We start from the raw sequence: 26,994 nt of genomic DNA, 5'->3' as shown, positions 1-26,994 counted from the left end.
TGCTCTCCATCATTTCAATACATGTATTGTGTGTTTTAGCTTTCTGTATTGGTATCTTATCATCCTATATAACTGTATAATTCTTTAGTTAAACAATAGGCATTTCTTAAGTACCTGTTTTATGTTACTGTGCTAGATGCTGAAGATACAAAAAAAATTAAGAGACTATTCCTGCTCTCAAAGAGCTCACAGTCTAACAGGGTACACAAAATGTAAACAATTATGTACTGACAAGATATATACAGGAAAAATTGTATAATCAGTAGAGGGAAGGCACTAGCATTAAAGGGAATCAGGAAAGGCTTCTCAGAAAAATGATATTTAGCTAGAAGAAACAATAGGGAAGAAATGAAAAGAGGAGAACAATCAATGAGAAGAAATGCAACTTCTTATGTGGGGAACACAACATTTCCATCAGTTAAAAATACAACGTTCTGAATACAGTAAGCACTTATCAAATGTTTGTTGTGTTATTTTGCCAGAAATCACACAGGTGTTCCAGACAAGATTGCAAAACAAGTTAGTTACATCACTATAAAGTCTATATCCTTTCTATTAAAGGACTAATGGAAAAACTTGACAAAATCCTGTGCATTTTTGTGCAGGCATCAATCCTTCCTAAGCTCCCTGGACATGTTGACATAATTAAGTTCTAAGACAGGCTGAAGCAGATAGGATCTTTGGAGGACAGGTAAAACCAAAGTAAGTGGGCATGGCCAAAGACCATGGGGATATTTGGAAGGTGAGGCTGAGTAATTAAAGTGACCTTAGGACAAGGAGAAAATTTAGAAGCAGGACCTGGAAGGAGGAGGGAAAAAATAAAACTATCCCCAAGAAAGATAAAATAGCTTTTAAATGGTAAAGGATTTCAGAGGCATGTAGTTCAATCTCCTCATTTTACAGAGGAAGAAACTGGGGTTGACCTCCCTTGAGGGAGGTTTAAATGGCTTGCCCAAGGTCACACAGATAAGAAGAATCCATATTTTTGTTTAATGAGCCACTGCTATTTCTATTCTACCAGACTGTAGAAATGTCATTGGGCTGAGTGAGAGGTAGAGTTAGCAATTTTGACTTTGGGAGTGCTAGATAATAGGAAATGTATTTTGCTCAGTTTTCATCAGTTTCTTATCTTTTTTTTTTCCTTTGCTAAGCGGCAAATATGCCAGTAGAGGAATATAGGATGTTTAGGGAGAGGAACTGGATCATCCTAAATTTCAGCTTCTTTCCATGCTTTACCCAGACTGATTCTGTCCTAGTAGCCTTAGTGAATAAGAATTTATTAAACACTTATTATTTGTGAGGCACTGTGCTAAGCCCTGGAGATCTAAGTTGGTTAGTTGGTTGATTGTTGGTGGTGGTGCTCAAAAAAGACCAAAATGGCATCATTATTTGGGGTTCAATTTGGGTTCAAAGTATAGTGTTCCCAACTGTGCTGCTTAGACCAATATGAGTTTGGAAGGCTCTACCATGAGTTAAGACACAAATAACTCATATGAACATTTGGAGTGAAGAAGTCTCTAAACATATATATCTCATGTTTCTTTTGAGCTACAATTCTACTTTGCTCATAAAATATAGTACTTCTTTGATGCAAACATGCCATACTGGGCAGTTCTGTGCTAGTGCGTCTCATGTCTCACGATCAGTTCCAAAGTTCTTCAGAGAGACCTTGAGAGTGTACTTGTATCTTCTTTTGACATTCATGTTAACACTTGGTTTGTGTGAGTTCTCTGTAAAATAGTCTTTTAGGCAAACATAACTTTGGCATTCAAATAATATGGCCAGCTCTTCGGAGTATGTTCTCTGCGCTAGAATTTGAATGTTTGACAGTTTAGCTTGAGAGAGGTCTTCAATGTCCAGTACCTTATCTTGCCAGGTGATCTTCAGAATCATCAATCAGACAATTCAAATGGAAGAGATTCAATTTCCTGGCATGGCACTGGTAGATTGTTCAGGATCCATAGGCATACAGCAATGAGGCCAGCACAACAGCTTTGTAAACCTTCAGTTTGCTGGGTAGCCTTGAACTCCTAGATGATGATTTCTTCTTGCCATATAACTAGAAATAGTTTGTTTCTTCATCTGAAAATTATCTGTTCATATCCTTTGACCATTTATCAATTGGAGATAAGATCAGAATTTTCAAAATGAAGTCTCTAGTATGAAAAAATGAACAATCAGAGTGAATATAGTAGAAGTTTTTTTTTTTTTAATCATGATGGATATAAATAGATAAGCATAGACTTCTTCATGTTTTCCTATTCTCCTGTAATTAAAAAACAGCTATTGAAGCTTTAAGCCCAGGGAAGGGCAGGAATTAGGAAACGTTATCAGAGCTGAACCTTAAATGAAGGATTCTGAGAGTTGGAGATGAAAAGAGTTCATCTCTGATATGGGGCTCAGCTTATTCATAGGAATAGAGACACAAGGTAAGATATTGAGTTGGGTAGTCTAGTTTAGCTAGAAGAGCAAGTGAATGAAAAAGGGGGGGGTAATATGAAATATCTAGAAAGATTGGTTGAAGCCACATTGTGAAAAACTTTAGCTACTCCACTGAGGAGTTGGTAACTTATCTATGAATATATAGGAATCAGATGACTTTTCTTATTGTAGAAGTGGACATTGCTAAGTCTCTGCCTTAGAAAGATTATTTTGGCAGTTATATGGAAGAATGGAAATAGGAAGCATCATGGCACTAGTCCAGTAAAAGATAATGTAGATTTGAATTGGGGTAATGATTGTATGAATGAACAAAAGATATATGCTATAGATAATGTGGAGGGAAATTTTTTTCAGGTTAAAAAAAATCCAGCTTTTGTCTCTAATTCTGTGTAAAGGAGATGCTGATTGGACTTAATTTCTTGTGCATGTATTCAGGAGGATTGGTGTGGCTAGAAAGAAGCATAATGTCTTCCCATCTTAAACAAAAAGGTAGCAAATTCTTTTATGATGTGAAAAGAGAAGTATACAATGAAGAATCTTTTCAAAAAGAGCATAGAAGAAAAGGAGCTTCTTCAGGAGATGTAGATATCAATATCACCACAATTAAACACAGAGTACAATTCCGGTGAGTGTTAACTATTTAATTATTATAAAACAAGGCCTTCACTGACTGCTGCAACTTACCCTAATACTTCTCTTTCCTAATTCCTGTATTTCTTGAATTGTACAATTTAGAATTTGTTATCTAATTATTTCATGTGTCTAATATTTATCTCCCCTGCTAGATAGTAAAACCTCTTTAAAGGTAGGAATCATGCCTTAAAAGTTATTTTCTAACATTAAAGTCTCAAAGTTACTTTGTAACCTACAGTACCTCTATAGTAGAATCATAGTATCTTAATAGTATTTTATTTTTCCAAATTCACATATAGTTTTCAACATTTATTTTTATAAGATTTTGTGTTCCAAATTTTTCTCTTTATCTCCCTTACCTCACCCTCTCCAAGTCAGCAAGCAATCTGATATAGTTTACACGTGTACAATAATTTTAAACATGTTTCCATATTGGTCATGTTATAAAGAAAAATCAAAACAAAATGGAAAAAAAATCACAAAAAAGAAAAAGCAAACAACAACAAAAAAGAGTGATCTGCATTCAGTCTCCATAGTTCTCTCTCTGGATATGTTTGGCATTTTCTATTCAAAGTCTATTGGAATTGTATTGCTGAGAAAAGCTAAGTCTATCATAGTTGATCATTATATAATCCTACTGCTATTGTATATAATGTTCTTCTGATTCTGCTCACTTCACTCAGCATCAGTTCACATAAGTCTGTCCAGGCTTTTCTGAAAACAACCTGCATATCATTTCTTATAGAACAAAATGTTCTATTAAATTCATATCCTATAACTTATTCAGCCATTCCCCAACTAAAGGAAATCCATTCAAATTTCCAGTTATTTGCCACTATAAAAATTGCTGCTACAAACATTTTTGTACATTTGGGTTCTTTTCTCTCTTTTATCATCCCAATAGTGACACTGCTGGATCAAAGGGTATGTATGCACAGTTTTTTGTCCTTTGGGCATAGTTCCAAAAAGCGCTCTCCAGAATGACTGGATCATTTTCTAATTCTACCAACAATGCATTAGTGTTCTAGTTTTCCCACATCCCCTTCAACATTTTATATTATCTTTACCTGTCATCTTAACCAATCTGAGAGGTATGGAGTGGTACCTCAGAAGTGTCTTAATTTGTATTTCTCTAATCAATAATGATTTAGAGCATTTTTTTTCATATGACTAGAAATGGTTCTAATTTCTTCATCTGAAAATTGTTCATATTCTTTCACCATTTGTCAATGAAGAATGACTTGTTGAATCATAGTATCTTTGAAATTGGGACATCTCTCAGGGGCCATTTTGTCCAACCCATACTTGAACAAAGAATCCTTCTCATTATAATTACCTAATAAATAATCATCTAATCCTTGATCTTCCTTAAGGAAAATCTATAATCTCTTGATGTTGTCCATTTTACTTTTGCATAGCTCTGATTTTTAGAAATATATTCCTTTCATCATTTCTAAATTTGCCTCTCAGAAAACTATTGCCCTCTGAAACTAAGCAGAATAAATCTAATATTTCTTTCACATGCCAATGCTATTTAGCCATGTATCACATACTTATGAAAATAATTTTTTGAACCAAGTATAAGACTTTGCATTTATCCTTATTGAATTTCTTCTTCTTATATTTGACCCAATATTTTGACCTAGATTTTATAGAGTCTGACTTTCTCATTCACTCACTACATTAACTAGCTGTTTGAGCTTTGTATCACTTTAATTCATTGATAGAAATATTAAACAATACATGGGCAAACACAAAACTCTGGGTCACCCTTATGGCAAACCTTTTTAAAATTTAAATCAAACCATTCAGGAGTATTCCCTAATTTTGAATCCCCATCATTATATTATTGTTTTGCCTTAACCTTTCTATCTTGTTCCACAAGAATAACATGAGACTTCATCAAATACTTTGCTAAAATCTCTCCTTATGGCACTCTTTACTTGAAGTCCAATGATTCTGTCAAAAAATAAATAAGATTAGTTAGGGATGGCCTATTCTTGAGGAAGCCAGTCAGGATTCTTTTAATCAGCTCATCTTTTTCCAGATATTCTCTATTATCCCTTTTAATTCAACAAATATTCTTTAAGTACCAACTGTGTTCCAAGTGATGTGTGTGTGAGGTGTATGGGATATAAAACAGAACAGAACCTTGCCTTCAGGCAGCATACAATAAATTTAACAATGAATTCTAGAGTTTTCTAGGAATTGATAGCAAGCTCACTGACCTATAGTATTTACATTCTTACTGTTTTCCCTATTTTGAAAAGAAACATTTGCCATTCTCCAATCTTTCAGTACCTCTCCTTCAAACATTACTGACATGTAATTCAATGATCATTTCTGCCAGAGCAGATTCTCAGTAAATACATGATGATTAACTGATTGATCAGCTACAGTTATTTTGTCTTTAGTCAAAACCCGGGATTCTTTTCCTCATGTAGACTGATCTCATTATGTTCTTTCAGTTCTGTTTTTATTGATTTATCAGGCCCTCTTTATCCATCATAACAAACCTCTAAAAAGAGGATGGCAAAAGGAGAGCAATCACATATGAAAATGAACAAGTCAATGCCCTCTCTATGAGAGTTGCACTGAGGGCTGTTTTTTCTTCTCCCAAACCTTGTGTACCCTGTGTTATACTCACCAACTATTTCTCTCACTCTACATCACACAATGTTTTCATTAATTCTTTGTGTCTGTCAAAAGACAGATGCTGTACAAGAGTTAATACTGTATTTAATTTCATCTACTTAAATTTAATGTCTTTTCTTATGACTTTGCTGTAATTCCTATTTCTCTTTCTCATTATGTCATCATTTGTTCATAAACCGAAAATATTGTCACCTAAAATCTGAATTGCTTTTTCTTTCTTATTTATTTCTACCTTTTTAAATATCTCCTTTCAAAAAAATAGACTGCCTATTTATCTCCTAAATTCTTACCTATTCTACTATCTTTTTCTCTTTTTTATTTCCTCCTTCATTTCCTTCTTTAATGGCAGCCTCTTCTTTTCTCAACTGATTCTTTTTGTTTTCTAACATATATTTACTTCATTTGTGAAAAGACCTTTTCATTTATCTTCATGTATTTTCTCTGACATTCATACCCATATTATTTATTTACTCTTGCTATATCTTCTTTCCTCAAATCCAATCCTGAGCTTTGGGACTTTTGTTCATCCTCATTCTACTGTATGTCAGCTGATGTCATTTTACCATGCCTGGTACTATAGTCAGAATGCATATGAAAGTAAGTGAAAACCCGAGTTGGTAAATATGTAGCTTTTCTGATTTGTCATTTACTTTCTTGAGTTCTTTTTACTGTGTGCAAAGTAATGCCAATGTTCTGGGATGATCAGCTATTCTTAGTAGTACAATGATCCACAAATACTCTGAAAGACTAGTGATGAAAAATCCTATCCATAATAAGTGAAGAAGACACTGATTGTGTCTAAATGCAAATTGAATCATATTCTTTCTTTTTTTTAACTATATTTTTCTTGAGGGTTGTTTTTTATTAGGTGGAAGATCTGTGGTTTTTTTTTTTTTTCCACAATATGACTTTTATGGAAATGTTTTGTATAACTTCACAAGTGGTTTATTAATGGGGGCTGGGGAAGGGGATAAGGGAGAGAATCTGAAACCCAAAAGTAAAAAAAAAAATGTTTTAAATGTAATTGAGCAAAATATTAAATATGATTTTAAATTATTTTTTAAATTTACTTGTGCCATTATCCCTCTTTATAGCACAGGTAATGATATAGTAACTATATGTATTAGTGCTCTTCTTGTCTTCCTGTGTTTTTCAAATTTCTCAAACTTTAAGACTGTAATTTATCTATATTCTGCAAATTTCTTTATGTTCTAGAACAAAGACATAGCACTTATGATTTTGTTCTAAATACCAGGGAAAGGGTTAAAATTAAACTATTAAAGTGTAAAGTATAAACATGAAGGGCTAGGTAAAAATATTAATTGATTACCTTGAGAGTAAATGTAGTACCTCATCTGTTTCCTCATTAGTAGAGAGAAACAAAAGTTCAGTCTCTTCCATTAGACATCTCTTTTCTTTAATCCTAAATATTATCATGGGAAGAAAGTAAAAGGACTGAGTGTTCTTTTCTTCATCTGGTACAAGTTCAAGGCTCAAAAACTTTCATACAATTAAATTAATGTTCTCCACCAGCATGTTTAACATTAAACAGAATACAGATCTGATCTGCATTTAGGGATTAACAGTGCCCAATTCTTGAATAGCTCACACAACTGATATGTATAGGAAAGGGAGGGTGACATAGAGAAAAGTGGAAAAGACTACATGTCTTTTGAATTCTAATTAGAACTATTCTGCTTCTTCATAGCTGCTCATGGAAGAGATTTAAGAAAGTCATTTTTGGCATCTTTCCCTTCCTAGAATGGATGTGTGTATATCAGTTCAAGGACTGGCTTCTTGGAGATTTACTTGCTGGTTTAAATGTTGGCCTTGTACAGGTTCCCCAAGGTAAGGAAGTTGTGAAGTAGAGGCAGGGATCCCTGGACTTAGAACCTTGCCCTCTTTCATGGTAAGTAATGATTTGTGCTGGTTGAATAATAAGGAAAGTTAATTTATACATTTTACCATCATTCATTTGACTACTTGTTAATTTTCTAATTCTCTCTGACATGACTTTGGAAAATTCAATTCATTCTGGAACTCTGAGAACCTTCCAAAAGATATATTCCAAATAATGCTGAAATTTCCCCTTCTCAATTCTTCTAAGATTAGCTTAGATTAGAAGTAGGTATCATGTAGCTCCTCCAAACTAAAAGTATTCAGAAAGTTTAGGGGTTTCTTAAAATATTCCCAGAGCATCTCATAGCTATTCTGAAGCCTTTGACACAAAGTCTTTGGCCCAGAGCCATCCAGTTTACCCTTGTGTGGAATGCAAAAGACCTCTACCAAGAAGTAATTATTCAGAGTTCACTCAAAGTAGAAAGCAGAAAAGGTTTTTTATTATAGCAACTCATGAATGGTAGGGCAGTCTCACTGAGGGCCCGCTCCCTTGAGAGTGCTCACAGTTTTTATACATTTCAGACAAAGAACCCCAAAGATGCTACCCTCTATATGTTATGATTGGCCACATAAGTCTTTATTCCCTTATTTGGTTAGTAGAATGCAGTAAATAAGATGATGGTATAGCTCCTCTGGCCACATATACTTTTAGTTCCTTCTTTGGACAATGGAATGTAGTCCAGGCCTTATCTAAAATCATGTGACTCCAGAGAAGCTGAAACTGAAGCCTCCAGGCTTCAGATAATCTAGCTAACAGTTACTGATTAAAATATACTTGAGCTATAAATTCTCCACCTCCACACACCCTTATAGTATCAGCTCAAATTGATCATTTTTGAAACATCTTCAATTATGGGAACAGTTCTTTAATGTGTTATCCTTTTAAAAATACGCAGACTACTATACTATATATAGGTAGTAATAGAGTCAATTCTTTATTACAGTACTGATGGAGGGCACTCAAGAATCACTTCTGTTGACACTGATCCATTTTTGCACATTATTCTGGAAGAATATAAACCTCAGCATAGCCTCAATATCTGTTGTCAACTTGAGTCTAGTAAAATTTGGAAACACTGAGTTGATTGTTTTCAAAGACTATTTCCTAAATTATAAAGGATCTTTAATCTGTGTCAGATTAGTCCCCATGTTGACCAAATTAGGTATTTGAAATTTTGAGGTAAGAAAAAGTCACATTAGTAAAATCTTACTTTAAAAGTGCTAGCCTTATTTTTTTTTTTATCTGTTTCACTTTTCAATGCCTTCTTGCAACCCAGTTTAATTTGGAAATAAACACTTCATTTGTCAGAGTAATGCAAAGTACCTCTCATAAACTTCCCTTGAGCAACAAGGACAAGTCTTTGAGTTTTTAAAGGTATCCTTACTGTGCTGCAGGCTATGGCCTGCCTATAAATTAAGTGTCTATAGGAGGAGCTTATAATGTTAAATAAACAAATAGGGAAGAAAGGCAGAGACTGCAATACTTTGATGGATCTGTGATTAAACTCCCTCCAGTGATATAGGTTATAGCCATCCACTCATGCCTTTACATCTACTGTGACTTGTTTAGGTTCTTGCATAAACTTTTGGGGAAATAGAAAATTTGCATCCAAAGCACTGTGATCTTCTAGATCTTCTGACAATTGGGGGTCTGGTAGAAGGATGTAGGATGTCCCATCCATTGCTCCTCTTTCGAGGTCGCTAGCCTATTTCCCATTCTGACTGTACAACTCTTTTGACATCTTTTACATTATTCTTAGTGCTTAGTATTTTTTTATAGCCAATTCACATTAACTCCTTGTCTTTCCATTTTTCCTTTGGGTGACCTGTAACTGTAATTCTGCAGAAACTGTCATTTCATGATTTGTAGCCATATAGTATCATTGGAAGAATATTGGTCTTAAAAAATGGACCTTTGCTTAATAAAGAAACTTGGAATTATTTTTAAAACTGCACAGTTTCATCAAAGCAATCTAGTTTGCTTATTTTCTCCCAATTCAATTCTCTGCCAAGTACAATGTCATTAACAAGCTGGAACATTTGGAGGACCTCATGGTCTATAAGTAATACTTCCATATGGATTCTGTGCTAGACATCTTTCATATGTAACAAATACTTTGGGCAAGCTAGGTCTTCCATTTGACAATAATCATATGGTCATCAAGCAAAGCTAGGTATACATGAATAATTTTAACATATGTTGGGAAAATTGCTGGATGGAGGAAAGAGATGCCTTGTTTGGTCCTATTCAAGCCCTCAACACCTCTCACTTGGATTATTACAGTAGCTTCTGGAATAATCTTCCTATCTCCAATTTCTCTCGTCTCCAATATGTCCTCTACCAAATAAAACATAAATCTAAGCATTTCACTCCTCTACAAAACATCATTAGTGATTTTCTATTGCCTCTAAAATAAAATATAAAATCCTTGCCCTGACATGTATTGTTCTTTGTAATCTCAGTCTTTCTTTGTAATATTTACCACAATGTACTCTGCATTCCAGTCAAACTGGCCAACTAGTTGTTCTTTATATATTATACTCCATTTCCTACCTCAAACTATACCTTTGAAGTGTTCTTGTAGGAATATAGATACCATAATGAATTGTTCTGGAATTAGGAATACCCAAATTCAAATCCAACTTCAGACACTTACTATCTATATGACCCTGGACAAGATACTTAACCTCTCTAATTTCCTTATCTGTAAAATGAGGATAATAATGGTACTTACCTTTTAGGATTGTTGCAAGGATTAAATTAGGTAATGTATGTAAAGCACTTTGGAAAATTTAAAAGTAATTTGAATTCTTGAAGAGGAATCTTCCTGAATTCAGGTTCAGCACCTTATCCATTGTACTAATATTTTCTTAAAGGTAGTGCTCAGAATTGAACTCAGTACTCCAGATGTACTCTGCCCAGAAAAAGTGTCACCCTAACCTTTGATATTTTTCTTCTTGATTTGTTAAGGTTCTTGGTCTCTATATCACAGCACACATTTCTATGTAACAGGTTTACATTTTTGCCCAAGATACATTCTTAACTCTTTCCTTTACTTTTTTTACCACACTCCAGAAACCTCTTCATTCTTCTTCATTCAAGTTTAATCCATCCCTGGAATCCATGAACATTTTGCAAATACTTCTAGTCCTAGATTAACTAGTTTATCCCCAATTTTCCAGCTTTAGAAGGAAATCAAGGCCATATCCCTATTCAAGCTATACTCCTGACTCTCTCAAATTTTCTCTACCATTCCTCTGTCCAGTGGACCATCATCTCCAGTTTCCCCCCTTCCTCTACACCAAATTCTCTGCAGAATTCAAATCTCTTATCTCCAACTCCTGGAAGATATCTCAGACAGTCCATAGTTCCAGAAAAGGATCATAACTTAGTCCTGACAGAATGAAGATCAAGATAAGAAGATTGAGGGAAGAAGACAGAAAGGCTGGAGTGGGGATAAAGGGAAGGCTCAATACTCAAACAAAGGGGTAATTGTCCCAGCAAGTATTTGAGATAAATGCTTTATGAGTTTTATGACTCAATGGTATTTCAGGGCCTGAATATTCAAATCCTTTACTTATCTTGGAGAGTCTCAGCACCATGACTTTGACCAACTCTATCTGGGAGTGGATAAGGCAAATAAGATTAGGAAAGATGCAAGGAGCTATGATGAGGGCAAGTCTCTCCCTGATAACCCCAGAATTGTTAACAGCATTCCTTGTTTAGGGCAGCACAGAGGCTTCTCTGTTGCAAGAATAGCATCAGCCAGGCAATCCAGTTTGAGAAGGACAATTCAATGTGAGTTAGGTCTGCAATCAGTTGTGCACTTAACTAAGCATCTGCTTGTAGTAGAAGCAACAGTGCTCAAGGCAGTTGTACTAGCCAGTTCTAATCCTAGAGTTAGGCTGTCAGACAGATTCCAAGGGGGAAAGGTGAGACTTCAAATGGCTCCATCTGTTCCCACCTGGAAGAACAGACAGGCTAAGGAACACTTCTACTAGGATACAGAAAGAATCCGGATTACTGAGCAGAGTGTGGGAGTATGCACACTTAGCAGACCCTCACCAAACCTTCACCCTTCAGGGGCCTGATACCAAACTGCAACGTCCTTCAAAGATGCTGAAATATTAATTCAAGGAACTGGGGTGATAGGACTGGAGGAGTGAATTAGAGATTTCCAAGGGTGATTTCTGGTTGTTCCCAAGAACAGATAAATTAAGAAAATGGTCCCAGAAACTGAGACTGCCAGGGAAATTGCAACAGAATAAGGGGGTTCAAAGCTAAAGTGGAGCCAGCAATCACAGTCTACCTGGGATTTAAAAATGAATGTAAAAATAATAAACCAAGCAAGGAGTAAAGACAAAAAAGGACTGCTGGGAGGGCTTCCAATTTCAATTGGTGGGTTAGGAGGGGCAGTAATGCCTGAGGCAAAGTGAACAGGAACTGGTGACACTAGGGGTGGTACAGGCTGAACAGGGTTAGGCAGGGTTAGGAGGTTGTGGGAAGGATTACCATGGTGGCCAGAGAGATACCTGTAACCTGCTGCCTAAAGTTTAACTTTTGTCAAATCCACTTCCCACCTCTCCCTTGGTCCCTTATCTCTTATCCTCCCCTTTTGTTTTATCATCCAAGGGGGAATAAATAGAGACTCCAATTGTCAAGTAGCCATCACACATAAAAGTATTGAAAGTGAATCAAATGCATTTTTGTTTTTCTTCCCGGGTTATTTTTACCTTCTGAATCCAATTCTCCCTGTGCAACAAAAAAACTGTTTGGTTCTGCATACATATATTGTATCTAGGATATACTGCAACCCATTCAACATGTAAAGGACTGCTTGCCATCCGGGGGAAGGGGTGGAGGGAGGGAGGGGAAAAATCAGAACAGAAGTGAATGCAAGGGATAATGCTGTAAAAAATTACCCTGGCATGCGTTCTATCAATAAAAAGTTATTTAAAAAAATAAATAAAAATAAAAATATATACTTTGATCACTATTAAAAAAAAAAAAGAAAGGAAAAAAAAGAAAGTGAATCAAAGTTCCTATACATAACACACTAGTACAGTTTTCTACCCTGGAACTTATCTAAATATCCCTCAAATATATGTTCTGAAGGAACACTGTGTTCATTTAGATAATGAAGATATATACTATAAGCATCCTTTACAACAACATTTACCCAAATTTTAACCCAATATTTCTCATCCTAAATACATTATAATAAGGGATCCAGTCAGGATTTGACAGTCATTTATCAACCAGTTCTAGTTTTCCCTAAATCATTGGGACTCAAAGTCCATTAGGGGCAGGGGCGACAGTCTTATCTTCTGAAATTGCTTCCTGCTGAGAATGAGTGCAGAATTGAATCTTCTTCCAGGGGGGAGGGGGGAGGGAGGGAAGGGGGGCTGTACGATGTGGTATGCATCCAATGGGTTGATCTAGGTCCCAGAAATAGATTAATACAGCTGTAACTTGACCAAAATCTAAAATAAAAAACCGAATCTAACAAAAGTTAGAACAGTCTGAGACAAAAAGGCCGGTTCATAAGGACTGTTACAAGATGTGGAAAGGCCAATATAGATTGGCCACCTACTTCCCATGTAAGCAAACATGTTTGTGTCACAGGACAGACAAATGGGGAGTTTTTTTGCTGTTTTTGTTTTGTTTTGTTTTTATTTTTTATTTTTTTAAAATTATTATAGCTTTTATTTTTTGTTATTATAACTTTATTTACAAGATATATTCATGGGTAATTTTTCAGCATTGACAATTGCAAAACCTTTTGTTTCAATTTTTCCCCTCCTTCCCCCCACCCCCTCCCTGAGATGGCAGGTAGACATATTTAACATGTTAAAGTATATGTTAAATGCAATATATGTATATATATTCATACAATTATTTTGCTGCACAAGAAGAATCAGACTTTGAAATAATGTACAATTAACCTGTGAAGGAAATAAAAAATGCAAGCAGACAAAAACAGAGGAATTGGAAATGCTACATTCATATTCATTTCCCATAGTTCTTTCTCTGGGTGTAGCTGGTTCTCTTCATTATTGAACAAATGGAATTGATTTGGTTCATCTCATTGTTGAAGAGAGCCACGTTCATCAGAATTGATCATCATATAGTATTGTTGTTGAAGTACATAATGATCTCCTGGTCCTGCTCTTTTCACTCAGCATCCAGTTCATCTAAGTCTCTCCAGGCCTTTCTGAAATCATCCTGTTGGTCATTTCTTACAGAAAGGACAGACAAATATTAAAGATGTGTCAGCCATAGTCCCAATAAACAAAACAGTAGTTAGATCTCACAGACAATCGTGTCAATTGTCCTTTCATTATTTTAGAAACTTTTAAGGACCTGAATATCTACAGATGTAAATATCTAGTAACTGATAGATGACTAAGCTAAATATTCATTTGCCTAAGTATTTAGGATATAATGACTATATAATTATATGTCAGATTGGAAACAGAGAAATATTACATAATTGAATTGTATTAATGATTTCTATTGACTATTTGTTTTGATTATAGAAATCATCTAGAGGAGGAAAAAGCAGGGACATGGCTACAATATAATCAATCAAAACTAATTCTTCAGCACATACATGACACAGGATAAAATAGCCTTAACTCAGTTTTACTTCAGGTAATTGTCCCAGTAACTTTCAGATAGTAGAACGCTGGCTTGATTCTGATTCTATCAGACAGTTATACTTGAATTTAAAACTACCAAATAATATCAGATATAGTCCCAAGAGATTTTACTTCCAATAACAAATCTCATCAATCAAAGCTTCAGATGAATCCTAAATAGATATTTACTACGACCTTGTATTGATAACAATAAGAGATTCATCCCAGAAAGTTCACAGCTTATCTTTCATATTTATATTTGAATAGATGGTTTATAAGGTCAACTTTACACAAATCATTTTGCTTTTAAAATGCCCAATACATAGAAAAATTCTAAATTGTGTATTGTCCATAACAGAAACATGTTCAAAGGGCCAAAGGCAAAAACTATTATTCTCAGAATTCCTTTAGATAATGGGTACACTTTAAGATGAGTCAATACAATCAATTAAAACTCATACAGAATATAGAATATCTCAATCTCACATAAAGGAATTTTATCCATGTGATATTCTAACTAGATAATTCATTCAAACTGTCAATTGTTTCTACAAATCAATATTTCTTGTTCCATGTATGTAAAATCACCTCTTTTCTCCTTTCATTAATTTTCTTTTTCTTCAAAACTTTTAAAATTCACAATATTAACAACTAAATAACTCCATAAAGTTCAGAAACATGCTCAAAAGAGCTGACAAAATTTTAAAGCATAACTTATAATGTTTACAAATTATCCAACATGTTTTAGGAAGGTGACATACTTCATCTAATTAGGGGATATATGACCTCTTCAGGTAAATTATCAGGACTTTGTTTTTAACAACCTATTGTTAAACTGAATCAAATCAAATACAGCTTTTAAAAAAACTATATCTTTCAGTAGTAATGGTTCAATATTAAGACAAATTCCTAAGACCTTATACCCAGAATAAACAGATTTAGCATGCACAAAGCAATAGTAGCTATCTCCCACAACTTCAGAATCACAATACCACTTTAAAAAAAACTAAGCTCCCCAAATTCAATAGAACAATAAGCCATATCCTTTTTCCCACTTAAGTTAATTTCCCTAAATTCTAATTAAATGTTGCAGACAAACCGAATAACTATTTGTATGTTTGTGTTATACATATATATATATATATACACACATACACACACACACACACACACACACACACACACACATATATATATATTTTAAACTGGTTCTTAGATGTTTGACTAAATGAGGAGGCTATTCTTTTGCAGCATTTTTTTCTCTTCAAAGCAATTGACATCAGTTTGTTTTGTTCTTTTACTTCCCCCCATTCAGAACTGCAACTTGATTCAGATAAGGTTTTATTGCCCCCTTTTTTTTTCTAACAGGTTTTCAAAAAGACTGCTTTTCTCCCAGATTTTAAAAGCATACAAGCTTTCTCTGTTCTTTTTTTTTTTTTTTCCAAATTAGTGCAAATAGGTTACAGCAAACAGGTTACAATTAAGTCCAATAAGAAGTTAACACTCATACAGCATTTTTTTTTTTTTTTTTTGGTGCTAGGCACCTTTGCAGTATTGAAAATGAGCAATTGCCAAATTCCTCATTGTTTTTAAAATTTAACAGAACTCCTTAAATCAGCACAAGAGACAGACAAGTCACAAATACTGACTGCACAGACACAACATTTAACAAATATAAACTAGGTACAAGTTCCTGATATCTCAGGGGCTCTGTGAGGGGAGTTTTCAAGTCGACTATCTCTCCCTCCCAGAAATCCAAAATGAGCCTTTTCAAAGATTAACTGGGCTTTCAAATTCCAGTCTGGTGCATTCCCTGCCTTCACAGAAAGTGCCCAGATGTATTTTTTTTTTTTTTTTGCATTTTACACACAAAGATACTCAGAGGGTGAAAGTTGGAGAAGGGCTGAGAAAGGCCTTTTGAAGAAGCTGGTCTTTGAATTGATCTAGAAGGAAGCCAGAAGGTGGTGGTAAGGAATAAGAGCATTCTAACCATGGAACTATTGAAAAGGTAGATAAAATATCCTATAAATGGCAAGAACTAGGTAAAAAAAATGCAATAAAGTTTTCTCATACCCCTCTGAGAATCTAATGTAAGTTATGGCATCTACATTCAGTTTGTCTTTCCCTGGCCCGTAGTATGTGCTGAATTCACAACCATCCATTTCTAGCTAATATTGTCCAATTTAATATATAATTTTCAGATGATAGGTTAAAGGGTTGTTGTCCTTTCATACCTAAAACAACCTATGCATAGTTTTAGAACTTTTCAGAGATAGCCAAGATCTCCAAATTGTGGATGGGATAATGAGTCTTAGTATATGTGAGTCATTAGCAGATGACTATGATAGATAGCTTCTGGTAAGTCAACATTTTCTTGGTTCGAGATTGTTCTTAGCTTCTCTGAGCTGGAGCAGAAAAAGCCAGTATAAGTATGAGACAGCTGGTCCAAATACTTGAAGGCTTTTTCATTCCAGCAATCTCTAAAGAACACTAGAGAATTCAATCTGTACCTTGCCTCTTGCCTTCTGCTCAAGATATTTGTCAGCTTGACCTTCCGGTTATGGTTTCTCCAGCAAAGTACATACACAGGTGAGATTTTAGAGAGGTTGTGCCATGATGGCATAGTTGCATATACATCTCTGATGATAATGATGATGATGATGGTAACTCATGTTTATATAGTTCCCTAATGTTTGCAAAGCACTTTACATTCGTTGTCATATTTAAATCTTATGAGATCAGTAAATGTTATTATTCCTATTTTGTAAATGAAGAAACTGAGGCTCATAGGATATACCCATAAACATATAACTCTTCTAAGATGGAATATAAACCCAAGTCTTTCTTTGTTTGTTTATTTTTTTTATTTTGAAAAAAATTTCTTTATAATATTATCCCTTGCACTCTTCTTAGCTTCTGTTTAGTCTTCTTAACCCACAGCTGCATGGATCATTCTGAGTCATGGGGAGCCAATTTTAGTAGCTTTTAACTATTCTTGTTGTTCATGTGCCTTACTACTTTATCTCTGATCAACTAAATGAATTGTGAGTAACTGGGAGGAGTTCCCATCAATATAACTGTCACTATAACAGTTTGTCATTTAGAGCAGTCCAAGAACTTTGTCTTTCTTAGTAATTCTTTGCCAAGAGTAGGAGACTTGGAGCTAATCTCTGCCTAGGCCTCTCCTTACCCTGACAGTTCCCACTCTACTTAAAGCCCTTATCACTCTCTCCTCAACTATTTCAATAGCCTCTTAAATGATCTTCTGCCTTAAGTCTCTTCTCTTTTCAATCTTTCCTTGACATAGCTGCCAAAATGGTCTTCCTTAAGTGCAAGTTTAACAATGCAACAAGTGCAATGTCACATACAATAAATCACATAAATCCCTATTGATTCTAAGCTCAAATATATCTTATCTTTAATTCATCCTTTAAATTTTATACATTTTATCATTTATATGATAGTACAATAGCGCACACATATAATTTATCAATAAGTAAATACATAAATGGTACATGCTCAAAAATACTTTAATCTTGGAGTACATGATCAAAAAAGTTTGAAGACAACTGATCTGAAGTTACCCAAGCATGTGGGTCAGCTCAATATGATGCAGGTGCTCCACAGTTCCTGTATCTTTAATCACCATTTTCTTCAGTAGTCTCTCCAATCTTCCCAAAGTAAGAGGCCTTCTCTGTCTCAGAGAGGAATTTAATATCATATGTCTTTTTTGCCCTTTAGATCACATGCAAAGCTAAAAAATATTCACTATAACAGGAAACAATTCCATTTTTAAAATAGGTAAGACATCTAAGGCAAGTCCCACCAGGCTTATAAGTTAGTGCTTTTGCTGTTCTTCATTAGGCACCTGCTACTCATTTAACAATTTTGGCCATGGTTAAGCATTTCCTCTTTAAGCCTTCTTTCATGAAAATAACTGTCTATAAGGTATCATTCTGGACTATACTGCTTATTTTAGATTCTATCCCATGGCCTGAGACCCCCACCTCTGCTGGTGGCAGGTTACTCACCAGAGATGGGTAACTTAAATCTCAGCAGAACATTTCTATAATCAATAAGTCTAGCAGTCATTACTGTGTCTCAGTCACAAATTTACATTCTCTGTCCTCAGATATCTTAATTTGTCTAAGAAGAACTTTGTTTTACTTAGCAATTCTTTGCCAAGAGTAGGAGACTGGGAGCCAGTTCTAGGCCTCTCCTTACCTCACTGTGGTATTTGACAAATGCCCTCAATGACAGAAAGGGAAGAGAAAGATCCAACTTGTTTTGTATGTTCTTTTTCCAAAGAAAAAGGGCCTGTAACTAGGGAGAATAGTTTTTTGAAGACCCTGCTATCCATGTAAGTCCAGAGACAAATTGACATGTCCTTATAATAAGAAGAAAAATATTAAGAATATGAATAGCAAATATAAAATTTATATAGTACTTTTAAGGTCTGCAGAGGGCTTTACAAATGTTATCTTATTTGATCTCATAACAAATTTGGGAGGTAGGTATGATATTATTATAGCCATATTACAGATTAGAAATCTGAGACAGGTTAAATGTGTTGCTCAGTCACACAACTATTGTCTGAGACAAAATTTGAACTCAGTACTTCTGGACTCCAGATGCTCTTTGTTAGAGAGTAGGTCAACAATAGAATCCAGAAACAGTGATGAAAGAACTGAAAACTAAAACAATAAATGGTAGAAGTAAAAACAAAGCAAGTTAAGAAAAGGGGACTGGTACAGAGGTACAATTTATCAAAATTTGTCATATTTCCTAATTTGGAAACAATCTGTGATCTTTTAATCTTTTTTTAATAAAGCTTTGTATTTTCAAAACACATGAATAGATAGTTTTCAACATTCACCCTTGCAAAACTGTGTGTATCAAATTTTTCCCTCCCCCTTACTCCCTCTCTTAGATGGCAAGTAATTCGATATATGTTAAACGTGCAATTCTTCTATACATATTTCTACAATTACCATGATGCACAAGAAAAATCAGATCATAGCCATAAAGAATGAGATTACAAATAAATTAAAAGAACATAAGATAGTTTACCTCTCAGACTGTGGAGGAGGAAAGAATTTAGGACCAAACAAGAACTAGAGATCATTATTGATCACAAAATAGAAAAATTTAATTATATCAAGTTAAAAAGTTTTTGTACAACCAAAACTAATGCAGACAAGATTAGAAGGGAAGCAATAAACTGGGAAAACATTTTTACAATCAAAGGTTCTGATAAAGGCCTCATTTCCAAAATATAGAGAGAATTGACTCTAATATATAAAAAATCAAGCCATTCTCCAATTGATAAATGGTCAAAGGATATGAACAGACAATTTTCAGATGAAGAAATTGAAACTATTTCTAGTCATATGAAAAGATGCTCCATATGAAAAGATCAGAGAAATGCAAATTAAGACAACACTGAGATACCACTACACACCTCTCAGATTGGCTAAGATGTTGGAGGGGATGTAGGAAAACTGGGACACTGGTGCATTGTTGGTAGAGTTGTGAGTGGATCCAACCATTCTGGAGAGCAATTTGGAACTATGCTCAAAAAGTTATCAAATTGTGCATACCCTTTGATCCCGAAGTGCTACTGGGCTTATATCCCAAAAAGATCTTAAAGGAGGGAAAGGGACTCACATGTACAAAAATGTTTGTGGCAGCCCTTTTTGAAGTGGCTAGAAACTGGAAATTGAAGGGATGCCCATCAATTGGGGGATGGCTGAATAAATTGTGGCATATGAATGTTATGGAATATTATTGTTCTGTAAGAAATGACCAGTAGGATGAATACAGAGAGGCTTGGAATTGATGCTGAGTGAAATGAGCAGAACCAGGAGATCATTATACACTTCAACAACAATACTATATGAAGATCAATTCTGATGTAAGTGGCTATCTTCGGCAATGAGAGGATCCAATTCAGTTCCCATTGATCAATAATAAACAGAACCAGCTACACCCAGCTTTCGCTGGGATGAATACTGGGAAATGAGTGTGGACCACAACATAGCATTTACACTCTTTCTGTTGTTGTTTGCTTGCATTTTTGTTTTTCTTCCCAGGTTATTTTTTACCTTTCTAAATCCGATTTTTCTTGCGCAACAAGAGAATTGTTTAAATATGTACACATATATTGTATTTAAGATATACTTTAACATGTTTAACGTGTATGAAACTGCCTGCTATCTAGGGGAGGGAGTGGAGGAAAGGAAGGGAAAAATTGGAACAGAAGTGTTTGCAAGGGTCAATGTTAAAAAATTTCCCATGCATATGTTCTGTCCTTAAAAAGTTATAATAATAATAATTAAAATATAAAATAAAATTAAAAAACACTAAGCAAAGATATATATATATAATATGTTTTACTAAAGTTTCATACTTCCTTTCTTAAAAGTGATTGACGACTAGGAAGATGAAGGTGTATAGAATCAATATAAATATGAAGCTTTTTAAAAAATCTGTAATTGCCATAACTAATTCATTTTTTTATCTTTGCCTTTTTCCTATGTTATTTAGCAGGTTTTATGAAATATCTGTACACACAAAAACATACACAATCACCAAGCTTTACACTATCATTTAAAAATACTGTACATAGTTTTACATAAAGTTGCTTTTATGAAATTAGCTGTATTTAGTCACTTAAAACATTGTATTTCTACTTTTCAGGTTTGATACTTGCTGTGCTAATAAGGATGTTGATCCCACCCCTCAATATTTCCTATTCTTCTTTCTGTTGCTCAATAATATATATCATTTTTGGAACGTCTCATCATGTATCTATTGGTGAGTTCAAAGACAGAGGAAAGGGGACTTTTATTATTAACCCAGGCTGGTATGTATAGCTTAAGAAGCCTATTAAACACTATATTTCTCTCTTAAAAATGGAATAATTAAAACAAGAATATGTAACCACATTGAATGTGCATATTTACTTCTGCTGTAACATTTTGACTCTGGTCTCTTAATAGGCAACTTTAGAGAGAAGGTTAGTTAGCTTTCTTCTTTTTCTTGAAAAAAGAAAAATTTTAATAGTATTTTATTTTTCCAAATATATGCAAAGATAATTTTCAACATTCATCTTTTTGTGCTCCAAATTTTTCTTTCTTCTCCCTTTTCTTCCTCCACCAAGATAGCAATCTTGATATAAGTTAAACATGTGTAATTCTGAACATATTTCCATATTCATTATGCTGTGCAAAAAAAAAAAAAAATCAAGTCAAAGGGGAAAAAATACAAGGAAACAAAAATATAAACAACAACAATATTAAAAAGGTGAAAATACTATGCTTTGATCCATATTCAGTCATCACATTCTCTCTCTGGATGTGGATGGCACCCTCCATCACAAGTCTATTTGAATCGCCTTGAATCACTTCATTGTTGAAAAGAGCCAAGAAAATCACAGTTGATTATCATATAATCTTGCTGCTATGTACAATGTTCTCTTGCTTCTGTTCACTTCACTTAGCATCAGTTCATGGAATTTTTCCAGGATTTTCTGAATTGGCCATCATTTCTTATAGAACAATAATACTCCCTTACATCCATATACTATAACTTATTTAGCCATTCCCCAATTGATGGGCATCCACTCAATTTCCAGTTCCTTGCCACTACAAAAAAGGCTGCTACAAATTGCACATTTGGGTTCTTTCCCCTCTTTTATGATCTTTTTGGGATACAGACTCAGTAGAGACATTGCTGGATCAAAGAGCAGGCACAGTTTCATAGCTGTTTGGACTTAGTTTCAATTGCTCTCCAGAATGGTTGAATCATTTTACAACTTCAACAACAATGTATTAGTGTCCCACTTTTCCCACATCCCCTCCAACATTCATCATTATCTTTTCCTGTCAGCTAATCTGAGAGGTGTAAATATGTATTAGTGCCCCTTAATTTGCATTTCTCTAATCAATGGTTATTTAGAGCATTCTTTCATATAACTATAGATGGCTTTAATTTCATCATTTGAAAATCATATCCTTTGACTATTTGTCAATTGGGAATAGTTTGTAGTCTTAGAAATTTGAGTCAATTCTCTATTTTAGAAATGAGGCTTTTACTAGAAACATTGGCTGAAAAAAATTTTGCTCAGCATTCTGCTTTAGAGGGAAGGTTTATGCTCAGATGTTTCACTTAGGCTACATGGCTAAAAGAACTGGTTTTTTGGTGGGAGAGGAAAGGAAACAGAATCTGATTTACTCACATAAAATATATGGAAATTTATAGACATGTGAAGAGATATTTCCATTCTTTAGTTTTAATGGTTTATGTTGGTCACAGGTTTAAAAGGCTAATATGATTTGCTTTATGTTAATATCTTTTCACCACTCCCTTTCATTCTCATTTTCCTAAAGAACACATATAATGGCTCATTTTCCTAAAGAACACATATAGTGGCTGAGGTCTTTTGATTGATCTATCTACATGTTTGTCTGTCTTTCTGTATACACACACACACACACACATGCCCCTTTGGGTTTATTGTAATTTAAGAATATGGCTTCTGGAAACAGCTATAGTACATAAGAAAACAATACTTTTCCCTCACTTCTACCTCTTACTCCCAATTTTAGAATTAAAACCTACCAGACAGTAAAAAGAACTTCTTCAGATTATAGATACTGGTTATTCTGTTTTCAATGTTTCTCACTCTCCCTTGTCTCCAGAGAATGAGACAGATTCACCTTCTAGCCTAACCATTCTGTTTATTTCACAGGAAACTTCTTCCTTGTAAGTGCATTGATGGCAAATGTCTTAAATAAAATAATGTTCAATTCTGGTCACCTCCTGATGGGAACTTTTGTCAAGGGTGACTTTGAAGATCCAGCATACTCCCTGGATTATGAGAAGGCTCTCAGTGTCATGCAAGCTGTAACCTTTCTGACTGGGATTATCCAGGTATTTATGTCCTATATTCCCTAGTTCTCCCCAAGGAAAAACCAAGTTGTTAAAAACTACCCTTTCTTGTAGTTAATTCTTTTATGCAGAATGCAATGTTTGCTGAAACTCCAGTAATTTCTTTTTGAGTAGACTTACGTTTCGGGGGCTCCTGAGATATATGGAAGTTATTGCCAATTAAGCAAATATCAAATAAATTTCTACTGTATATAGATACTGTATATGTATGCTTAGGAGTGGGGTTTAGAAGGAGAATGATAAAAAGTTGAGATAATGTATGACTACTGACTTTCTGAAGCAGAAGAGGGATATGGCACACACAAAAATAATCATAGTATATGTTAAGTGCCGTATAAAGTCTTGGGGAAAAGGTCATTACTGAGTGGAAGATAGAGGTATTTAAGTTAAGCTTTAAAAGTTAGATTAAGGGTAAGGAAGGGCATTCCAGGCATAAGGAATAGAATGAACACATATGCAGTGTGGGTTATTTGTGGAGATCAGTGACCTATCAGTTTGTTTGGAATACAGATCATATAAGGATGTAGAATGAGATAAAACTGGAATTATAAATATTGTCATTTATGAAGGGATTATAATATCAGATTAAGGAATTTGAGCTTTATTTAAGAGGTAGATAGAAGCCATTTCAAGTTTTGAGTAGCAGAGTTATATATCTAGCTCTACACAGTGATAATTACTCTTGACAGAATCATTTAGTAGGATATTGAATGGAGGGGAGGAGGTGGCAGATTGTTTGTAGAGCTATTATCCAAATAAGAATAAATAAACATAGAGGAAGCATGACCATTTCTTCATGAAAACAATCCATCCAAAAATTTAGTATGACTTATAAAGAAGTTCTCATTCTAATCGATACTTTTTCAATCCTTTATAGTTAAAGAAGAGACTATAAACATTAGAAAAAAGCACCATTGTATGATCCTGGCAAGTCACGTAATCCCAATTGCCTCAGAAAAAAAAAAAAAAAAAAAAGAAAGAAAAAAAGAAAGAAAAAGAAAAGAGCACAGAAAAGCAGTCCTCTGAGTCTCTTTTTTTATCATTCAATCTCTGAGGAAGACATTTTGCTTTATCTTACAATACTTAACATGAATGGGAAAACCTATTATATTTTTGGCTAATAAATTTATGAGGTTTTTTTTTTTTTTTTCCTGTTGCAGCAGATCCTCAGCTGAAAAACACTAATAATGATATTCATTTTAAAGCATTCATTTATTCGGTATTTATCTCTGCTGAGAAGTAGGTCTTTTTCTTCTATGCAGCTCTCTATCTGGTTTCTAAATGATGTATTATTTTACAAACAGATGCCAAGTTCATTTCTTAGGAACATCTTTAATTAAGTGTAAAATAATAGACCAAGCACACAGAGTGAAGTGCTTGTGTGGCAATAGTTAATGACAGAAACATGACTCAACTTGCCATATCTCATCAAGGCACCAGGTGGTGCTCCAAACCTCATGCTGCAAATTTTAAGTAACCACTTATGTGAGCAGTTATTGTCAGTGCTCAGTCCTGAACCATTTTAGTCCTGTTCACTTGTGAATGGGTTCTAACTGGTGTGTCTCCCCATCAAGCTTATCTTTTAGTGCCTCCTCACATTTCTATTTAAGGATACGACTGATGTGCATCATAGTTCCCAACTAGTTTGGCTCATCTTCTGAACTTTACCTCTCATTGTCAACACAGAGATAAGTATTTCTTTTTTTTAATTACAGCTTTTTATTTTCAAAAATTATATATGCATAATTTTCAATATTCACTCTTATAAAAACTTGTATTCTAATTTTTTTCCCTCCCTTCCCCCACTCCCTTCCCTAGAAGGCAAGTAATCCAATATTTGTTAAATATGTGCAATTCTTATGTACCTATTTCCACAAATATGCTACATAAGAAAAATCAGATTAAAAAGGGTAAAATGAGAAAGAAAACAAAATGCAAGCAAATAACAAATAGATTGGAAATATTATATTATGATCCATACTCAGTTCCCACAGTCTTCTCTCTGAGAACACATGGCTCTCCAACAGAACTGGCCTGAATCATCACATTGTTGTAGAGAACCATGTCCATCAGAATTGATCATCGTATAATCTTGCTGTTGATGCAAGCTTTTCCAACCTCTCTGAAATCATCCTGCTGATCTTTTCTTTTTTTTTTTCTTTTTTTCTTTTTTAATAATTAAAACTTTTTATTGACAGAACCCATGCCTGGATAATTTTTTACAACATTATCCCTTGCACTCACTTCTGTTCTGACTTTTCCCCTCCCTCCTTCCACGCCCTTCCCCAGATGGCAAGCAGTCCTATACATGTTAAATATGTCACAGTATATCTTAGATACAATATATGTGTGCAGAACCGAACAGTTCTCTTGTTGCACAAGAAGAATTGGATTCAGAAGGTAAAAATAACCCCGGGAAGAAAAACAAAAATGCAAGTAGTCCACATTCATTTCCCAGTGTTCTTTCTCTGGGTGTAACTGATTCTGTCCATCATTGATCAATTGGAATTGAGTTAGATCTTCTCTTTGTAGAATCCTCTTCCATCAGAATACATCCTCATACAGTATCATTGTTGAAGTTATAATGATTTCCTGGTTCTGCTCATTTCACTTAGCATCAGTTCATATAAGTCTCTCTGTATTCTCTCTGCTGGTCATTTCTTATAGAACAATAATATTTCATAACATTCATATACCACAATTTATCCAACCATTCTCCAACTGATGGGTATCTGTTTAGTTTCCAGTTTCTAGCCACTACAAAGAGGGCTGCCACAAACATTTTGGCACATATAGGTCCCTTTCCCTTCTTTAGTATCTCTTGGGATATAAGCCCAATAGAAGCACTCGTAGATTAAAGGGTATACACAGTTTAATAACTTTTGGGGCATAATTCCAGATTGCTCACCAGAATGGTTGGATTCATTCACAACTCCACCAACAATGTATCAGTGTCCCAGTTTTCCCGCATCCCCTCCAACATTCATTATTATTTTTTCCTGTCATCTTAGCCAATCTGACAGGTGTGTAGTGGTATCTCAGCTTTGTCTTAATTTGCATTTCTCTGATCAATAGTGATTTGGAACACTCTTTCATATGAGTAGAAATAGTTTCAATTTCATCATCTGACAATTGTTCATATCCTTTGACCATTTATTTATCAATTGGAGAATGGCTTGATTTCTTATAAATTAGAGTCAGTTCTCTATATATTTTGGAAATGAGGCCTTTATCAGAACCTTTAACTGTGAAAATGTTTTTCTAGTCTGTTGCTTCCCTTCTAATCTTGTTTTGTTTGTACAAAGGCTTTTTAATTTGACATAATTAAAATTTTCTATTTTGTGACCTATAATGATCTCTAGTCATCTTTGGTCACAAATTCCTTCCTCCTCCACAAGTCTGAGAGGTAAACTATCCTATATTCCTCTAATTTATTTATAATCTCGTTCTTTATGCCTAAATGATGGACCCATTTTGATCTTATCTTGGTATACGGTGTTAAGTGTGGGTCCATGCCTAATTTTTGCCATACTAATTTCCAGTTTTCCCAGCAGTTTTTGTCAAATAATGAATTCTTATCCTAAAAGCTGGGATCTTTGGGCTTGTCAAACACTAATTACTAAAGTTATTGACTGTTTTGTCCTTTGAACCTAACCTATTCCACTGATCAACTAGTCTATTTCTTGGCCAATACCAAATAGTTTTGGTGACTGCTGCTTTATAATACCGTTTTAGATCAGGTACAGCTAGGCCACCTTCATTTGATTTTTT

At 34.5% G+C, this 26,994-nt stretch overlaps 1 protein-coding gene across 7 annotated transcripts in view; it reads left to right on the top strand.

The window, feature by feature from the left end:
- The window catches only part of SLC26A8 (solute carrier family 26 member 8), a 160,680-nt gene that overhangs the window by 1,227 nt on the left and 132,459 nt on the right, over nucleotides 1-26,994 (top strand). For 6 of the 7 annotated variants that reach the window (XM_051996511.1, XM_051996512.1, XM_051996507.1 and 3 more), the window contains exons 2-5: nucleotides 2,878-3,067; nucleotides 7,439-7,578; nucleotides 20,971-21,087; nucleotides 23,024-23,205. In XM_051996511.1, coding sequence (XP_051852471.1) covers nucleotides 2,907-3,067; nucleotides 7,439-7,578; nucleotides 20,971-21,087; nucleotides 23,024-23,205 — 600 coding nt within the window. In that variant the 5' untranslated portion in view covers nucleotides 2,878-2,906. Of the gene's footprint in view, nucleotides 1-2,877; nucleotides 3,068-7,438; nucleotides 7,579-20,970; nucleotides 21,088-23,023; nucleotides 23,206-26,994 lie in introns of those variants that run through there. The other variant, XM_051996513.1, reaches the window with a different exon arrangement.

The sequence above is a fragment of the Antechinus flavipes genome, chromosome 4 (assembly GCF_016432865.1).
Source record: "Antechinus flavipes isolate AdamAnt ecotype Samford, QLD, Australia chromosome 4, AdamAnt_v2, whole genome shotgun sequence".
Classification (NCBI taxonomy): Eukaryota; Metazoa; Chordata; class Mammalia; order Dasyuromorphia; family Dasyuridae; genus Antechinus; species Antechinus flavipes.
Note: the sequence above shows the minus strand (reverse complement) of the source record. Positions and strands in the feature narration are given on the sequence as shown.